This window comes from Haemorhous mexicanus, chromosome 5 (assembly GCF_027477595.1).
Source record: "Haemorhous mexicanus isolate bHaeMex1 chromosome 5, bHaeMex1.pri, whole genome shotgun sequence".
Lineage (NCBI taxonomy): Eukaryota > Metazoa > Chordata > Aves > Passeriformes > Fringillidae > Haemorhous > Haemorhous mexicanus.
Genome location: NC_082345.1, coordinates 63,327,248 through 63,350,043, shown reverse-complemented (window position 1 = coordinate 63,350,043; position 22,796 = coordinate 63,327,248). Strand labels below are relative to the sequence as shown.

The following is a 22,796-nucleotide window of genomic DNA, read 5'->3' as shown; positions in this document are numbered from 1 at the left end:
GAAATTTTCTACAGGAATAACAAAATCTGAAAAAAAACCCTTTCTGATCTGAAAGATGTAGAGAAATGGGTTTTAACAATGGGTTTTTAAGTATGTTTAAAAATAAGTGATGATAGAACTTGCTTTGAAATGTATTTGTGTGAGAAACCTGCTGCTGAAATCTTGGATCCAAGGTGAGAATAATCATAAAAGCACAGCAGATAACAGTTCCCAGGAGGAATGACCACTCAGATTGCTTCCGGAGATTCATTGGTCAAACACTGACATTGAAACCTCTGGAAAAAACAAGCAACCCACAAGCCATCCTTCAAGGCAGCTTTTTTCCTATCAGCCTGGACTAATAGATTGGCCTTGCATCATTCCCTAAGCAGACACAAAGACTGGCTTTGTGAGCACATGGCTGTGTGGAAGTGAGAGGGATTCCAGAAGGAAGGGCTGTCTGCTGAGAAAGGCCGGGCTTTTCTCAAGGACACCACAAGAAGCCAGAAAATATTCACCGAGGTGCAAATCATGAGCAGAATTAGCACCCATGACACAGGGAAACGCATGGTTAGTTTGGGTAAGCAATGACAGACTATCCAGGAAAGAGTCTGGACAGCGTGGGACATATCTCAAATCCATAGGATAAAACTAAACAGAAAATGATGCTGACTGTTTGGGGTGGAAGGGAAGCTGCTTCCTCAGAGATGTGATTGAAATCTCATGAAGTGTACAGCTTAAACTGGACTGGAAAAATATTAATGAAAGGAGGAACAATTTCAAACTGGCAGAAATATACTAAATGATCTGTGTGGTTTTTTTTCATCTCCACAGTTTATAATATTCAATTATCTTGCCCAAGATGTAGAATTAATTCTAACTCTTCAGTCTGGCTTACTGTCACACACAGATTCTGAACGTCAAAAGCATCAAGAAATGAAGATCTTTCCATATTCAGCTCTGTCAGACAAGGGTACTACATTCTTTCACAGTCACACGAATGATGCTTTGCAGCACCATCATCCCATAGCTCTCAAAGCCTATGCATTTGATCAAAACCTACCCCTGCCAGCAGTCACATTCGGGCACATACAAAAACCTCTGCTACGCAACACGGCACTTGGAACACCCAATACCATTTACAAAACACATTTCAGTCAAAATGACTGTGCAATACTCTCCTGGAGTTAAATTCAATGACCCTAGTACAAATTATGAGAGCATAAAAAAACCTGCTCAAAATTATTTTAATGGAAATTATAGCCAGAGTATGCTCAAATGTCAGGCTTGTTTGAAAAGCTTGCACAGAAAGATAACCATAGAACATTACAACTATATATATTTAAGACAGCACTTGATCAAAATTGTTTTTATAAAAATTATTAAAAATAAATCAATATTTTTCTGAATGCTTGTAGAAAACAATCAGATTTGGATACTGAATTACATTTTGTGCAAGGCTTTTAATGCACTAAAAAAAAAAAAAAAAAAAAACAACAGGAGGGACACCCCTCCAGATTAATTAGAGCCTTCAAGCCTGCAGTTAAACATTTACTATGACATGCTTCAGCTAGGTATTTTACCTTTATCTCAGCTTAAAGCAATCCAACTCTATTTTTAAACTACATTATGAACACAGTCAAAATGTTTCTGACATGAACAGAGGCACCAAGAGACCCAGCCACAGCCTCAGTGCTGCTCCACAGACAGCGCCCTGTGCCCCTCCCTTTGGTGATACAAGTAGGTGGCTGTGCAAGATGCGATGGGGCAAACACAGTGACCCAGCCTGCTTTGCAGTTTCTTTTATGAATGCTTGCATTTGATGACTGTCTTTGTTCCAGATTAGTTTGGGGTTTTTATGTTGCTGTCACATAAGTATTACCTCATTATTTTGTGTTGAGTCTCCAGGACCTTGATTTCATTTCACTCAAGGCAAATCTATGTGAGTTACAGATTTAAACAAATGACTCCATTTGCTTTTTCAAAGCATCATCATATCAGTGATTCAGTCATTTATTAAGACAGCCAAAACTTCCTTTACACAATCCAGAAGAAATGTTTGTTTACCCTCAAGTATGTGACCTTGAATTTCTTGCTGTTAAACCCATTCAGTTTGTATCACACTCACCACCTAAAAGACTTTTCTTGCGTCTCTTCCGAACAGAAATATTTATTAAGCCCAAGGCATATAACATTGAATTTTACAAGAAAATTCTTCTGATTTTTATTCTACAGGTCATTAGAACCATTCTCACATGATATTTTCTCCATTGTATAATCACTGCTCACCACCTCTTCCTTATTCTACTTGGTCTTACCTTTTGTATCCCATTTACACAAAATGATGCTTGACAAGAAACGGTGCCGATTTCATACACTTCATCAAGGGAAAAATGCATATTTTGCCTTTTTCCTTTTCCCCTCCTTTTTCTGTACCACTCTACTCTCTTCTGTCTTTCAGACCACAGAACACACCTTTCTGCATACTAGAAGCTGCCTTCTCTCTAGACCATTGTTCTGCAATTGGCCTCCCTTGTGCTTTTCCCTTCAACCTCAAGAGAAACAAATGTATTTTTCTATTTCGAGAAGACACTTCCTACCCTTGCTCTATTCATATTTTAGAATACTTTCTCTTCAATTAGCAGTCTGTCTTTTAGGGTTTGTTTAGTGACTCTGACTAGCTGCAAATCTTGACTCATCAGTACAGCTTCCTTCCAACTCTTCTCTGTACTTTCCCATTATCTCTACTCCTCACATATTCTCTCCCCAAAACTGCTATTTAAAGAAACAGAAAGAAAACATACAGAAACAAAACATTTTTTTTCTAAAAATACCATCTATTTTTTAAAATGGGGACACTGGATCAAGATCCAGGAATCATCACAGGAAACCAAGAAGGCAATTTTAAAAAGTAAACAAGAAATCCAGAAGGAAGTATTCTTCATCCAAAATTGTAGTTAATCTGTAACACACTTTGCCTCTACAAAGTCAGTACAGTGGTAGAGAGTTTTGAGGAGTTTAGAAAGCCACTGGGCACATTCATGGAAGCAAATAAAACCATGGGCTGCTAAATGCAAATATCACCTCTGTGGCAGACATTTAAACCACAGGTAATAAGTTGTAAACATACACAGACTATGCTTATCCTCTGCTTTCTAGTCTTAAATTCTTCCTGGTCATTTGATATTACTTAGAAGTAGACAGTTTTAGATAGTTTTACTGTCTAAGAAGTAAAACAGTGAGTAAGCCCATTTTCGGTCTGACTTAATGGGCCTGCTGTGATGCATTCATCAAAGATAAAACAGATCATCTGCATCTTCTACATCCTACCACTCTTTCCCCTTTTAACCTTCTCTTGAGCCTCTGCAAGGGCTCTCTCACTATTAGTCACTGTATTCTCCCCATACTTTGCAGTCTTCGTAAAAACAAAAAACCCCACTTGATGAAAATCCAGCTACCTCCGCCATCTCCTGAAAACCTTCCCAACATCTCAAAAGCATTTGCACAGATTAGCCTTGCCCACTCATTGTTACAGTAACATCCCTTTTTAAAAGCAGTTCAATAATTTATTCATTTGGGACCTAATATTAGAGGAATCTTTCAAACTGTTAATGAATTTGCTTTCTCTTCATTATTTTTATTCAATATAGAAATTAAGAAAAAGCTTCTTTTTTTTTTCTCTCAGCACATTTACTTTAGCATTAATCAATTTGCCTAATAAGAAGGAAAATAAAAGGCAGTTCACAACACTCTTTGCCTCGCTCTGCTCATCAACTTTAAAAAGAAATATAAAACCTCTACAGAGTGATGCATGGATAAATCAGTATTTCTGAGTCAGTTTCCTCACTTTGAGGATCAATTAAAGTACTTCACAAAGGCATGAAAGGCATGCTAGAAATTTGCTTAATGTGGTATTTTCTGAAAGGACCAAATTATTTTTTGTACCTGAGGATTATTTGGAAATATTTTCAGAATTTGGTTAAGATCCTTGGCAGTGATGACAGGACTTAATTTTGATACTCAAACCCAAGATCTGAATGCATCTGCCATCTGTTGAAGATGTGTACATCTAATTTACTCCATAACAACCAGGAAATACCTAACTCCAAAGCAGAAGGACTACAGATACAAGTCACAGACAAAATTCAAAAGAATTCAAAAGTACTCTCCTTTCTAGTTCATACTTCCAAAATCTGAGTGATCGAAGACAGTAACAGATGGTCAAAGGAACACTTGGGGAATGATGTTTACAGTTAATTTGATCACTTAAGCCAGGTAGCTTCACAAAGTGGACACCAGACAAAGGCTGGCTATTTTTCAAGGCACAGGCAATAGCCAACTGAAGTATCCTTCTGCCATACCTTCATTCATTTTTGCATCAGAGGTTTCAGGTTCCAGGCAGGCTTTTTTACAAGATAAGGAAAGCAACACAAAGACTGGTTTCCAGAAGCAAATCTTTGTGTCACTGACCAAGCGCACAATTTTAATTCCTTATATCTAGAAAATTTTGCCTCCCTCCCCCCTTCATTTTTTGCATCTGTCCCACAATGGCTACATTTCTAGATATTGCAAGTCAAGTGCTATTAAAAACAGAAAACAGTAACGTTAGAAATACTACCCAGTACCTGTGATACTGATAGGACTTGATATATTTACAGAAGGCCCCTAAATTTTTAATGCTATTTCAGTAAATTATAGAACTGTATACACAGTTACCAGTCTTTTACTGCTATATGAAGAAGTTCTGTTTGCAAATACAGTTTTGCATTAAAAAAATAATTTGAGCAATTAGGATTTCAAACCTGTCCTGAGGATAAAAAAATCAGTCATTTGTACTTGGCAAGAGCAGAAATAATGAAATTAAAAGAGATTGCTCAGAATCAGACATTTGGGAGCATCTCTTAAGTCTAAACTACGTTGCTTTCTCCAAGAAAAAGAAAAGACATTCAATGCGTCTTAACTACAGTATATTTTTGGATGATTATGATAAGTAAGTGTTTAAAGAGTATTGATCCAAATATTACATAAAGAAACAGGATATTAAGAATTCTTTAATTAAAATAGCCACTCCAGGAATATTTGACCCAAATACTTCTGAAATACAGATCTCAGACATTTAAAACACAAGAACAGAAAAATGGTAAAATACACTGTAGTCCCAAATGGAAGTCTGCTCTGAAAAATAACAATTTAAAAATGCATTGATTTTAAATCTTGAGATTGTTAAAACAGCTCTTAAGAGACATTCCACAGTAGCATGCTGATTCTCAACTACTCACAAGATGCATTGCAGAAGACTGCAATCAACTCCACATCCACATTCTCAGTGACTAGATAAACTCTGCAAATTTTAGTGGCTCTGTAACAGGAAAAAATAGTAACAAAAACAAAAAATAGAAACAACTTGTATCAATTGCTTAAGAGTGTAAGTACACCTTACTGGTACAAAACAAAGATCCTCCCAGGCCCAATCTCCTGACTCTTGAAAGTACCAACAAAGGATGCTCAGGGAAGTGTGTAAGAAAATTGTAAGGAAGAAAAATTTCCTGACATACTGGCTCCTAGTGTTCTTAACTTCAGAGACTTCAGTAATTAGGTATAAAATAGTTCACACATAGGGATCTGACCTGTTGAAACATGAAATTTCATGCTGCTATTGTATTGTCAAACTGGAGCTAAAAAGATTGCTGATTTGTGACATTAATGCACTCATCAACACATTGGAAGAGAAATTTATTATAAGGCTGCACATCAAGAGATTAGATATAACAAAACTGCCTACCTCTCAGCAATATATGGCAGTGAGTCATACTAGGTTTTATGCCACCCAGCATAGGTGGAGGAAAAGAAAAAACTCCAAACACCTGATTTACTTTCATATAAGACAGTAATGAGAATTTTATTTGATAAGGGATGTCGGAGCCTAGATAAACCAAGAGTTACAAAGTTCTTGTACAACAGCAAGTGAGAGGAACACTTCTGTTTGGAACACTTCCCTAACAAAATCAGGACATTTAAGTTTAACATATTCCTGTACCTTTGCTTACAGGTACCCTCAAGGAGAACAGACTAAGCACCAAGGATGAATCTAAGTTTCAGTTCCAGGCTGGCCAACTGTCACCACACAGCACAAGGGAAGAGAGGACTCCTGAAAGTCACTCTGTGCTGGTAGGAAATGGATATATCTGGAATCTTCCCTTTGAGCTTGCCAGGAAACCAAATAGCTTCAAGGAGAATATTCTACTCTTAATCAGTAAATCCACAGCACTTGGTTCCCACCAGAAGGAAGGGAAAGGCCAGGATGAAGACTGTCACTCAAGTAGCCCTCTAGATGCTTGAAAACAAATAAAACAAGGCCTATTGTAACAGCACATAGTGATGGTTGTAATCTACAGTGAGAACTGTTATTTTCATTAAAGAAATGTATAAGTTTAGATGTGCTACAATAGAGGCTATAAATTCATAACATCCATTTCTAGAGAGAGCAAAGCTTTCAGCCAACCATGAATCGAATAGTCATAAAATATAAAAAATCTAGGTTCAATGACCCATTAAATATGTTAGATGCATCTTCAGAAGATACCTATAAATATCCCTCTATCCTTTGCACAGAAAACATACAAAGTGGTCAAAACTACCAGTTCTCCATCTCTTATTCAGTTATACTTGGCTTTATCAGATAAAGAGCATGAAATATCATCTGTCAGCATGAAACATCATCTGTCAGCAATTAACTGTAAATCAAAAAACCATGTTCTTCTAACACAACACTAGTTTTTTATGCAGTTTCTGTCACCCTTTAATGCAACTGTGAAATTCTGCTAGTTATGCCATGTAGCAGCTTTTCTAACCTGGAAAAAAACAGTTTCTGACACTCCTGTCTGACAGGCACATGAGTTGGGTAAAAAGCGTACCAAACCAACCAATGAACTAGTGAACCAGTGTGCTGCCATACCCATCAACAAGGCTGGTCAATGGCTTAGACAAAGGATATGTGGGAAGGGAATAACTGCTAAAGGGAAACATTTCTTAGTAACAGTATGCAGACCGTTAACATTTCTCCTGCCTTTATAGCATTCAAGGATAATTCTGTCTATTTAGATAGATAGAAACATTCAAAGACAAAACCACTCCTAATAGTTCTAAAAGCATCTTGCTATATATGCAATGTGTTAAAATTTGTGTAGTTAGCAAACATTGACTATACCACTCCTACATAATTGCAAATCATTTATGGGGTGGAGTGTAAAGTAGTGACATGCTGCACAAGGCAATTTCCATGTCATTTAGGAGTGGAGCTGGGAAAGCATGTGGTGACAGCACCTACATGGCTGGTAGCTATGGTAACTTCTGGGGCAGAAAACACCACAAGGAGTCAAGCAGGGACTGCCCAGAGTCAGGGAAACCCAAGAGAGAGCAGAGATCCAGCAGGACCAGGCAGCTGTTGTGAGGGAGGCTGACATGGGGAGGGTGATGCCAGAGCACCTGAGGGAGATTTGAAGAGCTCTAGGGAGCACAAGTGACCAGGAGCACAGTGAAAACAGTGGGCAAACAGGACAGACAGGATGTGGCAGGGCAGTTTGTACAGCATTCCCTGTAGGCAGATGTGTAGGAGAGTGCAGCCATCTTCCTGGCTGCTGAGTCTCAGTGGGGACCTTTTCACTCCCTACAACTGACAGAAAGGAGCTTGAAGCCATGTGGGGATTGACCTCTTCTCCCAGGCAACCAGGGAGAGGACAAGAGGAAACGGCCTCACATTGCACCAGGGGGGAGGTTGGACATGAAGAATAATTTCTTCACTGAAAAGGTGGTCAGCCATTGGCACAGGCTGGCCAGGGAGGTGTTTGAGTCACGAGCCCTGGAAGTGTTCAAGAAATGACTGGACATGGCACTTAGTGCTATGGTTTAGTTGTCATGGTGTGTTCAGTCAAAGCTTGGACTTGATGAGCTTGGAGGTCTTTTCCAAGATCTCCATGACTCGAAAAGCATAAAAGAACCCCCACAAGGTATCCTACATGGAATACAGTGTAGTCAAGGAACAATTGTTCCCATGACTAATGAACTTATTTATTTTTGGAGCTAATAGTTGTGATAGCCATTCTATTTTGTGAATAATTATTGTGTCAAGACTTTTCAATAATACTCAATAATTATAAATCTGGACTTTTTGCATATTAAAATTAAATCACTTTAAAATGGCTTAATCCCTCAAAAAAGGCTATACTGATCACCAAACTGAAAAATCCATGCAAGAGATTAACAGAAAGGTGTGAAAAAACAGGACAGAATCAAGCAAGCAATGAAGTCTTTTGATCTCAACAGATTAAAAAGTCACCTCATACTAAAAGTACCTCCTGTAGTGAGAAAATACAGGAGAAAAACAAAACTGAACAAAGAGAAGCAGTTATGGTTGGCAAAGACACTATTAGGGTCTGATGAAAAGCTACCTGTCATTCCAATCAACTGTTATATCCAAACATTTTCCCACCTCTTGGAAGCCTTGCACATAAGCTTTACATAACAGGCAAGTAGCTCCCATGGTTATCTTCTGGCATCTCTTCTGAAAGCAGAAACAGAGTATTGCTCAAGGATATTTTGAAGTGTCCATTGCAGAATCTGCATTGCAGTCAATAAATGTTAAAAAGCCACCCTATCAAAGAACCAGCTGGTCAGGAAGTGGTACTACCAGTCTGCCATTCCTCAGTAAGAGAAGCACAAGGAGCAGAGACCAAAATATTACGTAGGGTATGCTCTGGTTCTAAACACTCACCCTGGGCACCTGCCCCTCTGCCACTGAAGACTCAGACTCACTTTTTATGAAGTTCTCAGTACATCTTGACCAAGGTGACACAGCAGCACAGGCGAGGTGTCACTGCCAGGAGCTGGTTATTGCATCAGGACATACAGACCATTCCTCAGTCTGCATCTGCCTGATGGCTGAGTTCAATTCTACAACCAGATCTTGCACATCTTGTCCAGCAGAAGCACTACATACTGTTAAAAGCTGACTAATTTTATCTGGAAAGTGCACCAAAACTTTGTCATCTCAAGAAAATTTTAAGACACAATTCTGCACTTAAAAATACAGAAAAGAAAAAGGTTCCATACAAAGACTTTTCTGACTCTAAAACTGTTCTCATTTATTTTATAACAGAGAAACTGTGCAATATAAATGTTACCATGGTAACAACTCACTTTATTGAACAAGAGAGAAAATAATTATCCCAAACCTGCATATCATGCAAGCACATGCAGTAGATTTAGTGCTGCCCTTTTTTCCCCTTGCTATTTTTCTTCTTGCAAGGAGAAACAGATTTTGAATTTATACCTTATAGCAAGCTAGGCATCATTTTGCCTGTCCCTCCCACTTCTTTGTATATTTTACACCTCTTGAGTGCACGATGTGAAGGACCCACTTACTTAGAAAAAGAAAAAGGGATTAATGAATCAGAAATGCTCTTCCCCCTCCTGAGTGAAGTACAGAAGACTCCTATGTAAATGCTTCACGCATTTAAAAAAAATGAAGCCCTAAGGCAAGCACAGCACATGCTTAGTATTCACTCAGTATACCTAAACAGGAACCCTTAGTTTATAGAAAACCAAAACTTATTCCTCACCAAACATAAATTAAACCTGATTTTACTGCTCTGTCTAAATATTTCTTGTGATATTGTATTTGTAAACATATATTTATATTTTATATACAAGGGACAGCAATATTTCCCAAAGAACTGCATGGATTTAGCCATACAAATCCAATTAATCTCAATAGAACTTGTATGGCTAAATCCCTGTGCTCAGCTTTGACATTTTAGAAGCAGTGGGGGAGGTTTTTCAAGGAGTGAATATGTATTATACAAAACTAAGTTTTCTCAGAAATAAAATACCATGTAGATACTTAAAATATCAACAAATATTTATGTGATTCTGTTAAGAAAATCATATTCTTAGGAAAGCAGGCAAGGATTTCCACAAAATTCCTACTTTACAAAAAATAACAGTATTATCCTGCACCCTATGAGATAAAACTAATCACATGTACATATTAGTTGGATAAATTATTCTTATTTTACCTCCAGTTTTGATCTTTTACATTCATTTGCAGTGCATCTGCCTCTCTCATATGAAACGTTAAAGATTGAATTTAATCTAGTGTTCACAGTTGGAGGATGCGTTTGGGATGCATAAAATTCATGTTTTTAAAATATCACTTAAAAGAAGTGACTTAGAAGTGCTGTTTAGAAAAAAAATCTTGTCACCACCTTCCTCACTTTTTCTTTGGTTTATTTACAGTCCTAAACAACTTAGAGAGCTTAAGCATAGAAACAAAACTACAAACTACACTCAAGCAATTTCAGCAATGAAGAGTGCAGCTAATTTTGGCTATCTCTTAGAAGATATTTTCAGGTACTAGAAACAATTTATGTGTATACACATTAATGCACACACGCAATACATGCTTGCAAAATCATAAGTCACTAAGCTGTCTTCTTCATGGAACTGGAACTCTCCAAATCATCCAAATATAACTTATCTTGGCAGAGAATTCTTCCTGAAACATAGGCTTCAATGGTATGTCCTACATAAATACACACACACACCTATTCTACTGAGTATATTTACTACCTCCCTATGAAGCTCTAACATAAAAACATAATATATAAAAATATATAAATATAATTACAGTAACTGAACTGGTAAAACCTACAATTCCATATAAAGAAGGCTGCTCTTAGGTGGCTTCTCCCTTCCCCTAAAGCCCTCAACAATCAGTACCAGGATTTCAGTTCCTAAACCCAATACTACTGGAGATGTATGTTTCCCATACAGCAGTTGAACTGTTAAATCCCAAGAGTCTCAACTGCAGAAGTGATATGAATAAGGTCTCCTTTTACTATAATTTAGATTTTGCATTTCCCAGTAGTTTTTGTATGGGAAACCTTTTTTTTTTCAGTTCAAGTATAAATCATACAGCTGCAGTGGAGAAATTTTTGGTTTTTTTTGTTAAAGAAAAAGTGACCATTTTGGAATTAGCTAGTCATATAAAGTATTAAACAACTCACTTAATGATTAGGACAAATTCAGCCAATATAAACCATAATGCTGCTGTTTATTCTTCCTGTATATGAAGTGCTAGTTCACACATGCTAGTTGAAAAGTTTCATTTAAAGTTTTTTGTATTTCAAATTAATAATGATAACTGCAGTCCTGTATCCTGAAAAAACCACTTTTTGCCTGAAATGCATGATCAAGTTACTACTTCATGAAAAACTAAAGCCTTTAAAAAAAGAAACATTGCTAAATGCTTCTGTGCTAAATTGCTAAATGCTTCTGCTAAATATTGTTAAAGCAACGTTTTTCTGCAATGGTATATTCTGAAAGCCTTATGACTGGACTTGAAGCAAGTTCATAAAAGCAACAGCATGTTAAAAAGAAATATACACTATCAATTGAGACAGTATCTGACATAAGAGCCTCTCTGGCCAGAAGCCCTCCTCAGAGCCTTCCATGAATCTTGTTTTATTAAAAAGCTGTGTATTTTGGTGTACAAAAGTTCAGTGTTGTAAAAATGCTTAGCTTAATTAAACATATGTGATAAAATCTTTAATCTTTAATATACTAAAATATGAATTTTTTTTGTGATAAAGACTTCTATTCATAAGCCTTTCCCCATGCAAAAATCTCAAACACCCTCTGTTCATGTCCCTTACAACCTCAGCTTTTCCATGTCCCTCACAACTCAGAGTCACAGCATGGTTGAGGTGGCAGGGGTCTCTGGAGGCCATCTGGTCCAACCTCCTGCTCAAGCAGGGCCATCTCAACCAGGCCACCCAGAAGCGTGTCCAGACAGCTTTTGAGCATCTTGAGGATGGAGATTTCACCACCAATCTGGACAACCTGTGCCAGCACTCAAGTTACCCTCACAGTAAGAAAGCATTTCCTGGTGCTCCTCCTGTGTTTCATTTTGTGCCTATTGCCTTGGAGAAGAGCAGCAGCTCCTGGCTGTGGCTCATTACATCCCCTTATCTTCTACAAGCCTCCTGCTCCTCCTGCTTCCCCACTTCTCAGCCTAAGATGCTCCACATCCTGTGCCTGGATCACCACATTCGACCATATTAGCACTTGGGTGGGGCAGCCTTAACAAAGCTCTCCTCAACTACTACTGCTGCATCTTCCTGCTCCAAACAAAACAATGTTTGGATGTGGAGAAATGTGTAACTCAGAAACCAAACACCAACATGACAAGTTGGTTTCTTTGTAGGATATTTTTTCTGTCTTGTTTCTTAGAATGTAACTCAAATCCTTCTCTAAAAGAAATTAGAAAATCCAGAAAATTGAAACAATCATGAGATTCCCATGCAGCCTCCTCTGACCAAACCATCTTGGTGGTCTTTAATAACAGTAGCTCTTTGAAGAAATCATGGATGGAATACAGTCAGTAGCCATAAACACTTTCTCCTCCTTCACAAATAAACTCTTAAAACATTAATTCAGAAACATAATTTCCATTCAGTTGACTAATAGAATGAATTGTTACTGTAAGAATTTTCAGAGGTTATTTTTCATCATCATTATCTAGGCTTGGGGTTCAACTTTCAGTTTCAAAATGCTTTTTTCCTTCCAAGTGACAAGAGTCTTGAACTCCTGCCTGAGTGCAAGCCACAAAAAAACTGTGTCCCCCTGTTTTTAGGGTGGTTCATCATCTGCCTGAGCCTGAGTTACAGTTCCCAGTGGCAGAATGCAGCCTATTCAAAACAGCATGATTAATTTAGCTAAAAAGAAAACCACAAGCAGAGAGAAATGGATTAAATAACAACAAAAACCAACATACATATGGTCTTATCTAAGACTTGCCTTGTTAACATCCCCCTTTTTTCAGCCAGAGGGTGAAACACTTGCTGGTACTGCCCGAGTGCAACTGCTGCCTCTGACACTATAACCTGAATCCTTCCCCCTCTCCAACACAACCCAAGGCTGAATTCAGGTATTGTTCCTCCTATTACAAAGCAACTGAAAGAAAGCCACTGCCAGGTTCCCAGAAAGCAGGGGAAAAGCTGAACTGAATTTAACCCTTTGGGCTCCCTGGAACCAGCCACACAACATCCTCTGGTACTAGGGACCCACACAGAACTCACAGCTCCCAGGTTCTTTGTGGCCTTTAAAAGCTTGAGAATGTCACAGATGACACAGGCAAAAAATCAGGGAAATGGTGCTACAAAAGCAAAGTGTTTCATTTTTTTCAGTGTGATCACATGTTACATTCTCCTGTAAAGATCTAATGGGAGGACTAGAAATGTAAAAATGATATTAACAACTATTCACTTTCTATTTTTTTCCTTCAGCAAATAAATGTATTCAACTTTACAAATTTGTTCTGTGGGTTCTCTGTAAGTGTTGAATCCAATAAGCTAATGAACTGATGAGAAGGCTGCTGTGCTCAAAAATACACTATCAATTTATTTCTGTGACAATTGTTCACAATAAATGCATACTGCTGTGTTTCTTGTGCTCTGAATGAGAAGTAAAGGTATCAGTATATATGTAATGGTTGTGGATGTCCAATGTACCACAGCTGCAACTTGATATTTAGAGCCAACAAAGAAAAAACTAGAACAATGGGAGAAAAAGATCTCAAATGCTGATGAAAGTGACTGGCAAATATTATTTAACCAAGGAAGAAAAAGACTGATGGCTTACACTGGGTCCACTAAATATGTGACATAACCAAAGATACCAGTGAGACATATAAGTCAGCTACTCAGTAAAGAAGCAGTCCAGATATCAAGATTTATCACAGCTGCTTGTTTATCCAAAGTATTTAGTCTGACACCTTAAACTCAACAAAGAATTAAAGAATTTCAGAAAAAAATGGCCTTTTTCAAAACAGATGGATACTCAAAGGTTTGCTTGCCTTCTACATTTTAAGGCTAAGTTTTATATATACACACACACACACACATATATATATAATTTATTAAGTGTTGTCACATGATATTACATCCTCTTCCCTTGAACTTCTATTGGAGATTATTACAAAATAACTAAGACAATACCTGCACATCTTTTCAAGCTGGAAAAAGTAATTTTACAAATGTCTCCATTTATAGGCAGTGAGCAGCCTGAAAATGCCTATCCTGTTCAGTGACTGCAGCTACAAAGTACCCATAGATTAAGGATGTGTCTTGCATGTGTGCATAAGGTCATGTGTCTGGAGAGGAGGGCAAGTTCCAGTACTTATCCAGAAGAGCTTTCATTTGTTCTAACATCATGACAAAATAAACATAAAACAAACAAAAAAAAACCCCAACATCAACAACAAAAAGCCCTCTAAAATTAAAAAAAAAAGGCAAAATTTCATGCCCATTTCAAATTCCTGCCTGTTCCTTTTAGAACATACTAGGATTTAACATCAAAACGAACAGCTTTTCTCTTACTACCTTACCTAATCCAGTTAAAAGTATTATGAAGATGACAGTGATTGACAGTTACATGATGACACACTTGTCACACATCACATCTGCCAATACTTACTTTTTCCTCATTCATGGTTGGTTCAGGTTTTTTTCTCCAAAAGAATATAGTATTTATTAGGTCAACATGCATGAAAAATTATTCAACTAGCTTTTTAACATTTGGTTGTAAAATAAGAGTTAATAATTTTTAAACAAATTAAACTGCTCTTTGTCAGTACTTTTATTCATATGAAAATGACCTTAAGCAAACCTATCATCTGATGCAATAGATAGTCTATATGGATTGCACTTTTATAGGTAACACAGATAAGAGAATTGTTCTGCTCATGAGGCAGAGGGAGTTAAATCATGAAATATTCAGTTTTAATTAAGATTATTGTATCAAAGGCAAGGCTTAATGCAGAATTGAAGTAAGGATCAAGGTTAATGCCTATTCTAAAGCAAATTTACATAAATTATGTTTCAGTAGTATACCATGAGTCTTATTTTGTTAATTTATACCATGTGAGACCATCGAAATTAAAGACAGAAAATATCTATTAAGTCATCTTCACTCCCCTCCCACCAATGCAAAATTCTTTTCCCTTCTTTAAAGTTTATATCTGAATGCTTTGTCTCCTGTCATTTGCAATAGCTCAAGCAGTGAGGCATTGCACATAAAACTTCAGGGGAGACTATCACACGCTTTACCATCTCCAAAAGAAGGGGTTTTTTTGTAGTATTCAAAGCTAAAAAAGCTCATCTTATTTCATTACTCCTACTTGGACCTTTTTCGAACCTTTCTAAATGAATCCTTTCTTGGCACTTGAAGTCTATAAATACCTTCAGACATTTTCATCATCCCCTGGTAGTTATTTAGCCAAATTAGTGTAGGGATCATCTCTCTTCATCTGAACATCACCAAGCACACAGATAGCTATAAGTAATAATTACATGTGTTCATTTCCTTTAATCTTTCTTCACAAGTCATTCCCTTCTAGCCTTTAATTTTTGCCAGTCTTCATGCCTACATCTTCTTTTAAGTGTTACTGCTTTGCAATTATTTTCTTTTCTCTGAACAGCTTTATTCCAGGTCCTATCCACTTATGCATGCCAGCTTACATTTACCACTTTATATTGACTTTTCACTGATGTGCATAGGTTCTTCTGCTTTATTTTTTTTTTTGTTGTTGTTGGTTTTAATAAAACATCAGACTCAAATCTCTTATCTGTTCATGTCAAGCTATCACAGAAAAAAATGAAATTACTTCCACTGAGATTACTTGCACCAGCATTTCTGCTATTAAAATTACAATACAATAGCCTAATAAATGGTTTACATTACTCATTTTTATGTTTGGGTGTTTTTCCAGGTTTTAGGCACCATCTATTTTGTGCAATCAGTCTCAAATACTTTTGGGTTTTGGAGTAGAGGTAATTAACCTTTTTTCTTTGCATTTGTCTTTTTTAGGATCTGCATAAATACTTTCAGTCACAAGAAAATTACGTGAGGACTTCAAGCATTACTTTTTATCTCCTGTCACACTGATGACTCCCTATCCTGTTATGCTATCTTTCTTCCTCATCACTCCAACACTGAGCTATCCCCAGTGCCCCAGCACAATGTAAAGTTACAAAAGTTTCACCTGAGCCAGATGGAAACCACAAATTACACTGGAGTCTGGTTTATTCTAGGGAATTTCAGATGCTGAGTAGAATTAAAATTCAGGCTATTTTTGATATGGGAGAGGAGAAGAAGATATTGGTTTGAATGTTTATCTAATCATGGATAAAAGTAGATATCTTTACTGCTACTGAGATTCTGCCATGTCAAAATCTCCACCTGTATCTTTTCATTTCTCCCAGTCATCAAGAGATGGTCTGGTTCTGGTCACAACTGCATGGAAAACATGTTAAATCAACTGGTAAAATAGCATGCCACAGGCTAGTCCCACAAAATGCCTACTCTACAGGGTTAAAACCAGCGATGTCTCAAGGATTTGTCTAGGAGGGAATGAAAAAGGCAGGCTAAGGACATGATCACCAGCAGATCAGCCTACTGTGCAACAGCTCCAGCCACCATGTGCTCCCTGTTAGCCATCCTTCCCCCTTCACTACTTCTACTGGAAGCCCATCACATCTTATGACAGAAGTTGTTAATCTAAACAGAAAGCTTCACTATGTCAAAAGCTCATTTGTAAGAGCTAAGTACTAGGATGATCAGCAATTCTCTGTCACTATTAACTAAGAGGTAGACAGCTCAAAACAAAAGGTAGATTTTTCAGGCTTTAATTAAAAAGTAATACAGAGATTTTGTGCCATTGATGCCTCTGCTGTACCTGTTCAGTGAATCAGAACAGATTACTTCAGGCGCCCAGTCTTCTAGACTGTCAGTCTAGCATCTTTCATAAGCACTACAGTTCCACAAATTATTAAAAAGTTTTTCTCTACACCATCAGTGTCATACATCCATTAGAGGCCATTCCACACTAGAAGATATCTGTTGTAAAAAGTCTTCCTAGGCCATATGCTAGTAATAAATAAAAAAGGCTGAAAAACATCATTTTATAACAACAATCTTCAGTTTTCTTCTCATGTCTGTGTGGTAATCTCTTGAGTCAATCTGTTTACTGTCTGTATCTACTACACCAGGGTTTTTTTGTTTTTTTTTAAAATATAATTCATTACTTTCTCTTCTGATGTTGTCTTCCATATTTCTTGCACAGATATCTAGAACATGGAACACCCACTAGTTCATTTTATGTAGGTCACAGATGGTCAACAACATATCCAGCACTCTTCAATTATTAAAATAGACAAACCTGGTTCTTCATATTCTCTAGCTATGCCTTTCAAAAAATACCCCAGCTACAACATCTCCTATTTTTTTTAAAGTGACTACTAACCAGAGTCTGAATTCAAAACTTTTCAAAAGACATAGATATATTGCCTGTATATTCTATTTCTCATAGTGGAATGCTTTACAATGTTCACAATAGGATGATGAAGCTCCCACAGTTCATTTGTATTCTATTTCAGGAAACATTTATGGAAGGTGAGCAGGCAGGAAAAAAAAAGTACGTAAAAACATGCACACAGAAGGATCTCTCTCAATATTCTATGAGAACTGCTATGGAGACTAGAACCAGGTCCTGTTAGAAATGGCAACATATATAAATTTAATCACATTAATAAATAACTCCCAATTAGAAAACAAGAGAACAACCTAAAAAAAGTTTGAAAGTACATAATTTTTGAAACTAAGATTTTTGTCTGTTTATTTGGGGCTTGGTTTTAAGTTTTTGTCCATGTTTGTTTTCTTTCTTTAAACACCATTCTCTACAGGGATAGGGGTAACGAATGGGATAGCAGGGTAATGAATGTTCAGCTGAATTAAGTTAAAGTTGCACCATCACGTTAGACAAACAAAACTACGTAGCAGCACTTGCTCATCTGAACAAGATCTGTCTTCAAACATTTCAATTTTAGTTTCAGTTAAACTGTGCCCAAAAATGCACATTGAATCTCAGTAATATTTTTAAATTTTACCTCTGAAACACTTCTGAAATTTAAATAAGTTGTAAGTCTTTCATTTTTTTGGTACATCTTCTATGACTTGCACTTGCAGAGGTTATACTTAACCTCCTATTATTTCATACTTCACAAAACAAAGGTAGAAGATCCCTTCTTGACATATTCAGCATTCTCACATTGAAAAACATCAGAGTGTTGTCTACAAGACACTGAGCTAGTCTATAGTTGCTGTAACTGAAATACAGTTCAAAGCTGCAGGGTTCAGACTGCAAATTCAAGGATGTAAAATGACAGGTCATCATCACAGAATTCTGCAAAATAAGTTTCTATCAGAAAGAGATGAGTTTCAGCACCTGTCCTTAGGAATAAGTCAAAAGCAGTCCAGCAAAAAAAGGATGAGAAGGCCAAGACCAGCTTGTCAGCCTTGCAATGCAACCCTGGGCAGGCTCCTTCCAAGTACTCACTGCAGAGTGACAGCCCAACTTAATTTCCAGGAAGAATGAGTGAGAAGGTGTACAAATCAATCACTGCCCCCAGTCTGCAAACATTTTGACAAGAAATATGACATCCAAGCAGGGATATTTGATGGTGGCTTTTCCATTTGTTTTGTAAGAAACCCAGAATAATTACGGAGAAAACACTTCTTAGTCCTTCAGGATAGAATAGCTCCACACAGATATAATGTAAATGTTTGCACCTGAGGGTGTCTTGATTCCATTTCAAGAGGATGGAGGAGCCAGTGCATCAGGACACAGTTCATTGAAACCTAGTACAGATTTTAAAACTTTTCACTAACAGAATGGGTTTAGATGCTCATGTCTGCATCAGGGTGCATGTCTGTTTCTCACCATTAACTAGAAAAGCACACTGACTACCTCATATGTAGTTTTACTGTTCAGACACACATACAGGTAGACCCAATCTTGCCTGAATTAATCACATTATTTCTAGTATCATCCAGCCTCCTCCACCTAATGTGAGAAATTAAATCATCCAGCGGTAAGGATGGAAACTTTTTGCAGCACTTATACAACTTCAGCACCATTTTCAGCCATAACAATCATCGTCATCATCATCATTATAGCACCTTTTCCAAGTCTAAGCTACTGTAGGATTTGTATCACCTTGTTTTGTCATTCTCCATATTTTAAATGAACAATATTTTTAACATTTACTAAGAATATAAACTTTCCATAAATGAGATTTACTTACACTGTGCTATCAATTTTCCACATTGTTCCCCCCAAATATTTTCCAGTTTTCATTTCCATAGATAGAGAAGAGAGATTATGTAAATTCCTAACTATTCCTCATCTACCAAGAGGCATTCTTTTGTGAATAAGCTTCATATTCTAAAATCCTCTCTTTCAATGCAGCTGCTTCTTTTGTCCAATATACTGTGGCAAGCCCCACTATCTGCTATCAAATGAACACAGCCAGCAGCAAAGGGTCTTTAGGGGAGGAGGGGTGTCAAGCACAAAGTCAGTAGCTAGAACTGACTGCAGCTGGCAGGGCAGAAACAGTACAAGCATTCACCAAAGTGATCCAACATATTCTTCAATGTACCATTTTGCTACCTTATGCTCTAACATTGTTCATGGGCACAGTCTCAGTACTTTTCAACCTCATCAGGAAATGGAAGCTACAGATAGAATGGTACAGATACAATGCTACAAATTTATTTCACATGTGATACAGCAAAATAATTTGTATTGAAGTGACAGATGAGGAGTAAATACCTAAGGAGGTAGGGAGATGTGAGAATACATTAGGCAGGGACAGGAGGATATGGGACCATATAACAACCAGTCCAAGGAGCACTGCAACATTATAGCCAACCCTTAAACCAGTGATTCTGAACCATCTTTCTTGTCACTAGTGAAATTGCAATTGCATCCATTACTGTATGTGCAGTGAAGTAAAAGATATTAAATAAGCAAAGGATTGTCAAATGAAGATCTTGACAAGATATCTGCATGCCTACGACTCACTGATGTGAACATCAAGGAGCTAGTAAAGCTGTTTTGGCTGAAAGACAATGACAGCAGAAAGTATAGCAGGTAAAACTGGCCTTTAGTAGCCTTTCAGCTGGAATTAGACTTTAGTTCTAGTTAGAAGGGATGTGAAGAAACAGGGCATTCAATGTAGCTATTTAATCTCAAGAGTTAGTTCTAGTTTTGAAATTGTATTTCAATTAACCAGATTTTACACAAATGCTCAATAAGGAGATGGTTCTTTGTCCCCAACAGGTCATACTCCAAATTGTGAGAGAAAACAGCCAAATTACCTCTAAGAAAGATAGAATTTATAAAGAGTATTACTGATGTCACCTGGGGGCTTGAAAGGTTCTTTTTAGTATTTAATCATATCTTTCTAGGCATATCAGCTAAAAACAAGAGATTTGAGAGAGAACTAATGAATTCTATCCTAATGCTCTAATTTGCTTTATCTCAGTATTGTGTCCTATCTTATTTCAATGAATAGCTGGTGATTCTGAAATAGACTTTCTGCATACACTAAATGGTTAAAGCAAAGTGATTAAAAAACTTATACAGGCTGTTTTTAGATATATATGTTATCAAGAGAGGTTGTGCAGTACTTGCTTAATTAATCTTTGCTGTCTTAACACATGAACCAGATGTACTATTATGTTCTTTGTTCTTCCCTAAAGAGGGGATGAGCTGATTATTTATCTCCAAACAATAGGAGTTCATGTACCACAGTGAAGAATTTTTTTTAATTGGGGAGGCAATCACTAACAAGCTTCAGCTGCAACTGCTTGATGTAAACACAGCACAAATTTGTTCCTGGAGTATTAAACGATGTTCCTACCAGTAAGTACATGAAACCAATTTCTAAGTAAGCGTGTAGAGAAAGAGATGGAAAGGAAAGAGTTTGGAAGGAGGAAAACTCTGTTTTGTCTTTCATGTATTCATATTTACTTCTTTGATACACCAACACATTTTCATAGATAAGTTAAGATTGGAAGCTTCAAATACTGTTTACAAATAATGTGCTGAGAGAACAGAAGTTAAAGAAACTGTTGGTTGATACAACACATTCCCTATATTATATAGCATGCAAAATAAGACATGTGAAAGGCACAAGGGAATATATAGTATTATGTTCACAGGGCCACAAGAATACTTTGTGAAAGTTATTAACAGAATATATACTGAGTACAAATTTAAAATAAATTAAAAAATAAAAATTTAGCGTAATTCAATTTCACAAAGCCTTAAACACAGCTACTTCCTGGTCAGCAAATTCTTAGGGACATGCTACACAAATAAAAAAACTAAGATCAAAAAGCAAGGAAGTTTAGAAATTAGTAAACTGTTCTAGATAAGCTATTTAGGAATTCACTTTATCTTCCTGATAAACTTAATCTCATCTGAACTCCTCACTCCCCCTTCCCTCTCAATAGTCTTTCCCTTGTCATAACCTAAATTTCTTCCATAAAACTAGTTTCCAATAATTCACAATGATTTGTCTTCTGAAATACACTGTTTTTAAACATAGAGTAAGTGCCAAGCTGGAACGTATTACCATAAGCTCTTCACAGAAATAATGTAGGTTTTCTACTTTAAATTACTATAAAGAAAGAACTCATACAGAATAGAATAGGATTTGATTAAGAAAGCCTCCTAAGAAATCATAAAGCTGTATTATCAATATACCTCCAAAAATGAGAATAAGATCAAATTAGGTCAAACAACATATTATAGGTAAAACACTATTAGTTTTTCTAAAATATCTTTTCTGCATCAATAAAAATTAGAAGGAATCAAGCATATCAGTCTCTTCACAATTTTAATTAGAAAGTACTACTTGAAGTAAGAATACTTTTATTTTTTTTCACAGCTATGCTCAGAGTTGGAAAAAATAGAGTCAGCTATTTGGTTAAAAGTAATGTTTTCTCCTTTCTTTTTGCTTAACAGCAGGCTCTCTCAAGCTGCCATAGTCAGTGCTAAAGTGCTAACTATGTCACCATGCTGTGCATCACATTAAGTTCCCATTTCAGCTCATGAATTTCTGCCAGATTAGTCCAGTAACCAATAACAGAAAATGAGAAAATGGGAGTTATTTATTACCTCTTATCACCATCTCCCCAAACGTACAGAAAAATCAACAGAGTACTGAGATCAATACAATTCAGTACAATGAGATCGATAGATTACTACAGTTTCTAACCAATAGGCAGATCCAGGAAAACAAAGTGTGTCAGATGCATAAAATACGTATAAAAGGATACAGGATCAAAACTAGCTAGGTTCAAATACAACAGTAAGAATATAAAATTGTCTAAAAAAACCCCCACAGCTACAAACTAACAACTGCTAAAAAAGATGTTCCAACAATATGAAAATAATCTTTTAGGTATGGGCAACCATGAAGCCACAGGGTCAAAAGGGTGTACTACAAACCCACTTGGACAATAAACATGTAGGGATATACAGATTATATATGAATGCTGTGTGAGATATATGATGTTATAGAAGACTAACAGATATTCTGTGCTGGCAAGATGTGCCTCAGTTATCTTCACTACACTCTGAAAGAGGAGGGGAAGTTCATTTAGACCAGTAATGAGAATGAGATAAGCCCAGAGTCAACGGTTTATATTTGCTCACTCCTGTCACTGGGAAGCTCTAAAGATCTTCTGACTGACCACATAGAGAGGTATACTGTAATTCTAAATAGTTCTCATGAAAAAAACAAAATTAAAAAAATAAGATTTTAAGACCTTTTTCCATATAGTTCATTTTTTTGGTAAAAATAAACGCTTCCCCCTGCATGAAAGTATAGAAGGATCACTCCAGAGATGAC

The 22,796-nt window shown here is 36.7% G+C and overlaps 1 protein-coding gene across 4 annotated transcripts in view; it reads right to left on the bottom strand.

The window, feature by feature from the left end:
* The window catches only part of ORC5 (origin recognition complex subunit 5), a 62,131-nt gene that overhangs the window by 7,701 nt on the left and 31,634 nt on the right, over positions 1-22,796 (bottom strand). The window contains exon 15 of one of the 4 annotated variants that reach the window (XM_059847387.1): positions 8,408-8,539. The exons of the other annotated variants lie outside the window; for them this stretch is intronic. Coding sequence (XP_059703370.1) covers positions 8,423-8,539 — 117 coding nt within the window. The 3' untranslated portion in view covers positions 8,408-8,422. Of the gene's footprint in view, positions 1-8,407; positions 8,540-22,796 lie in introns of those variants that run through there. 4 annotated transcript variants of the gene reach the window in all.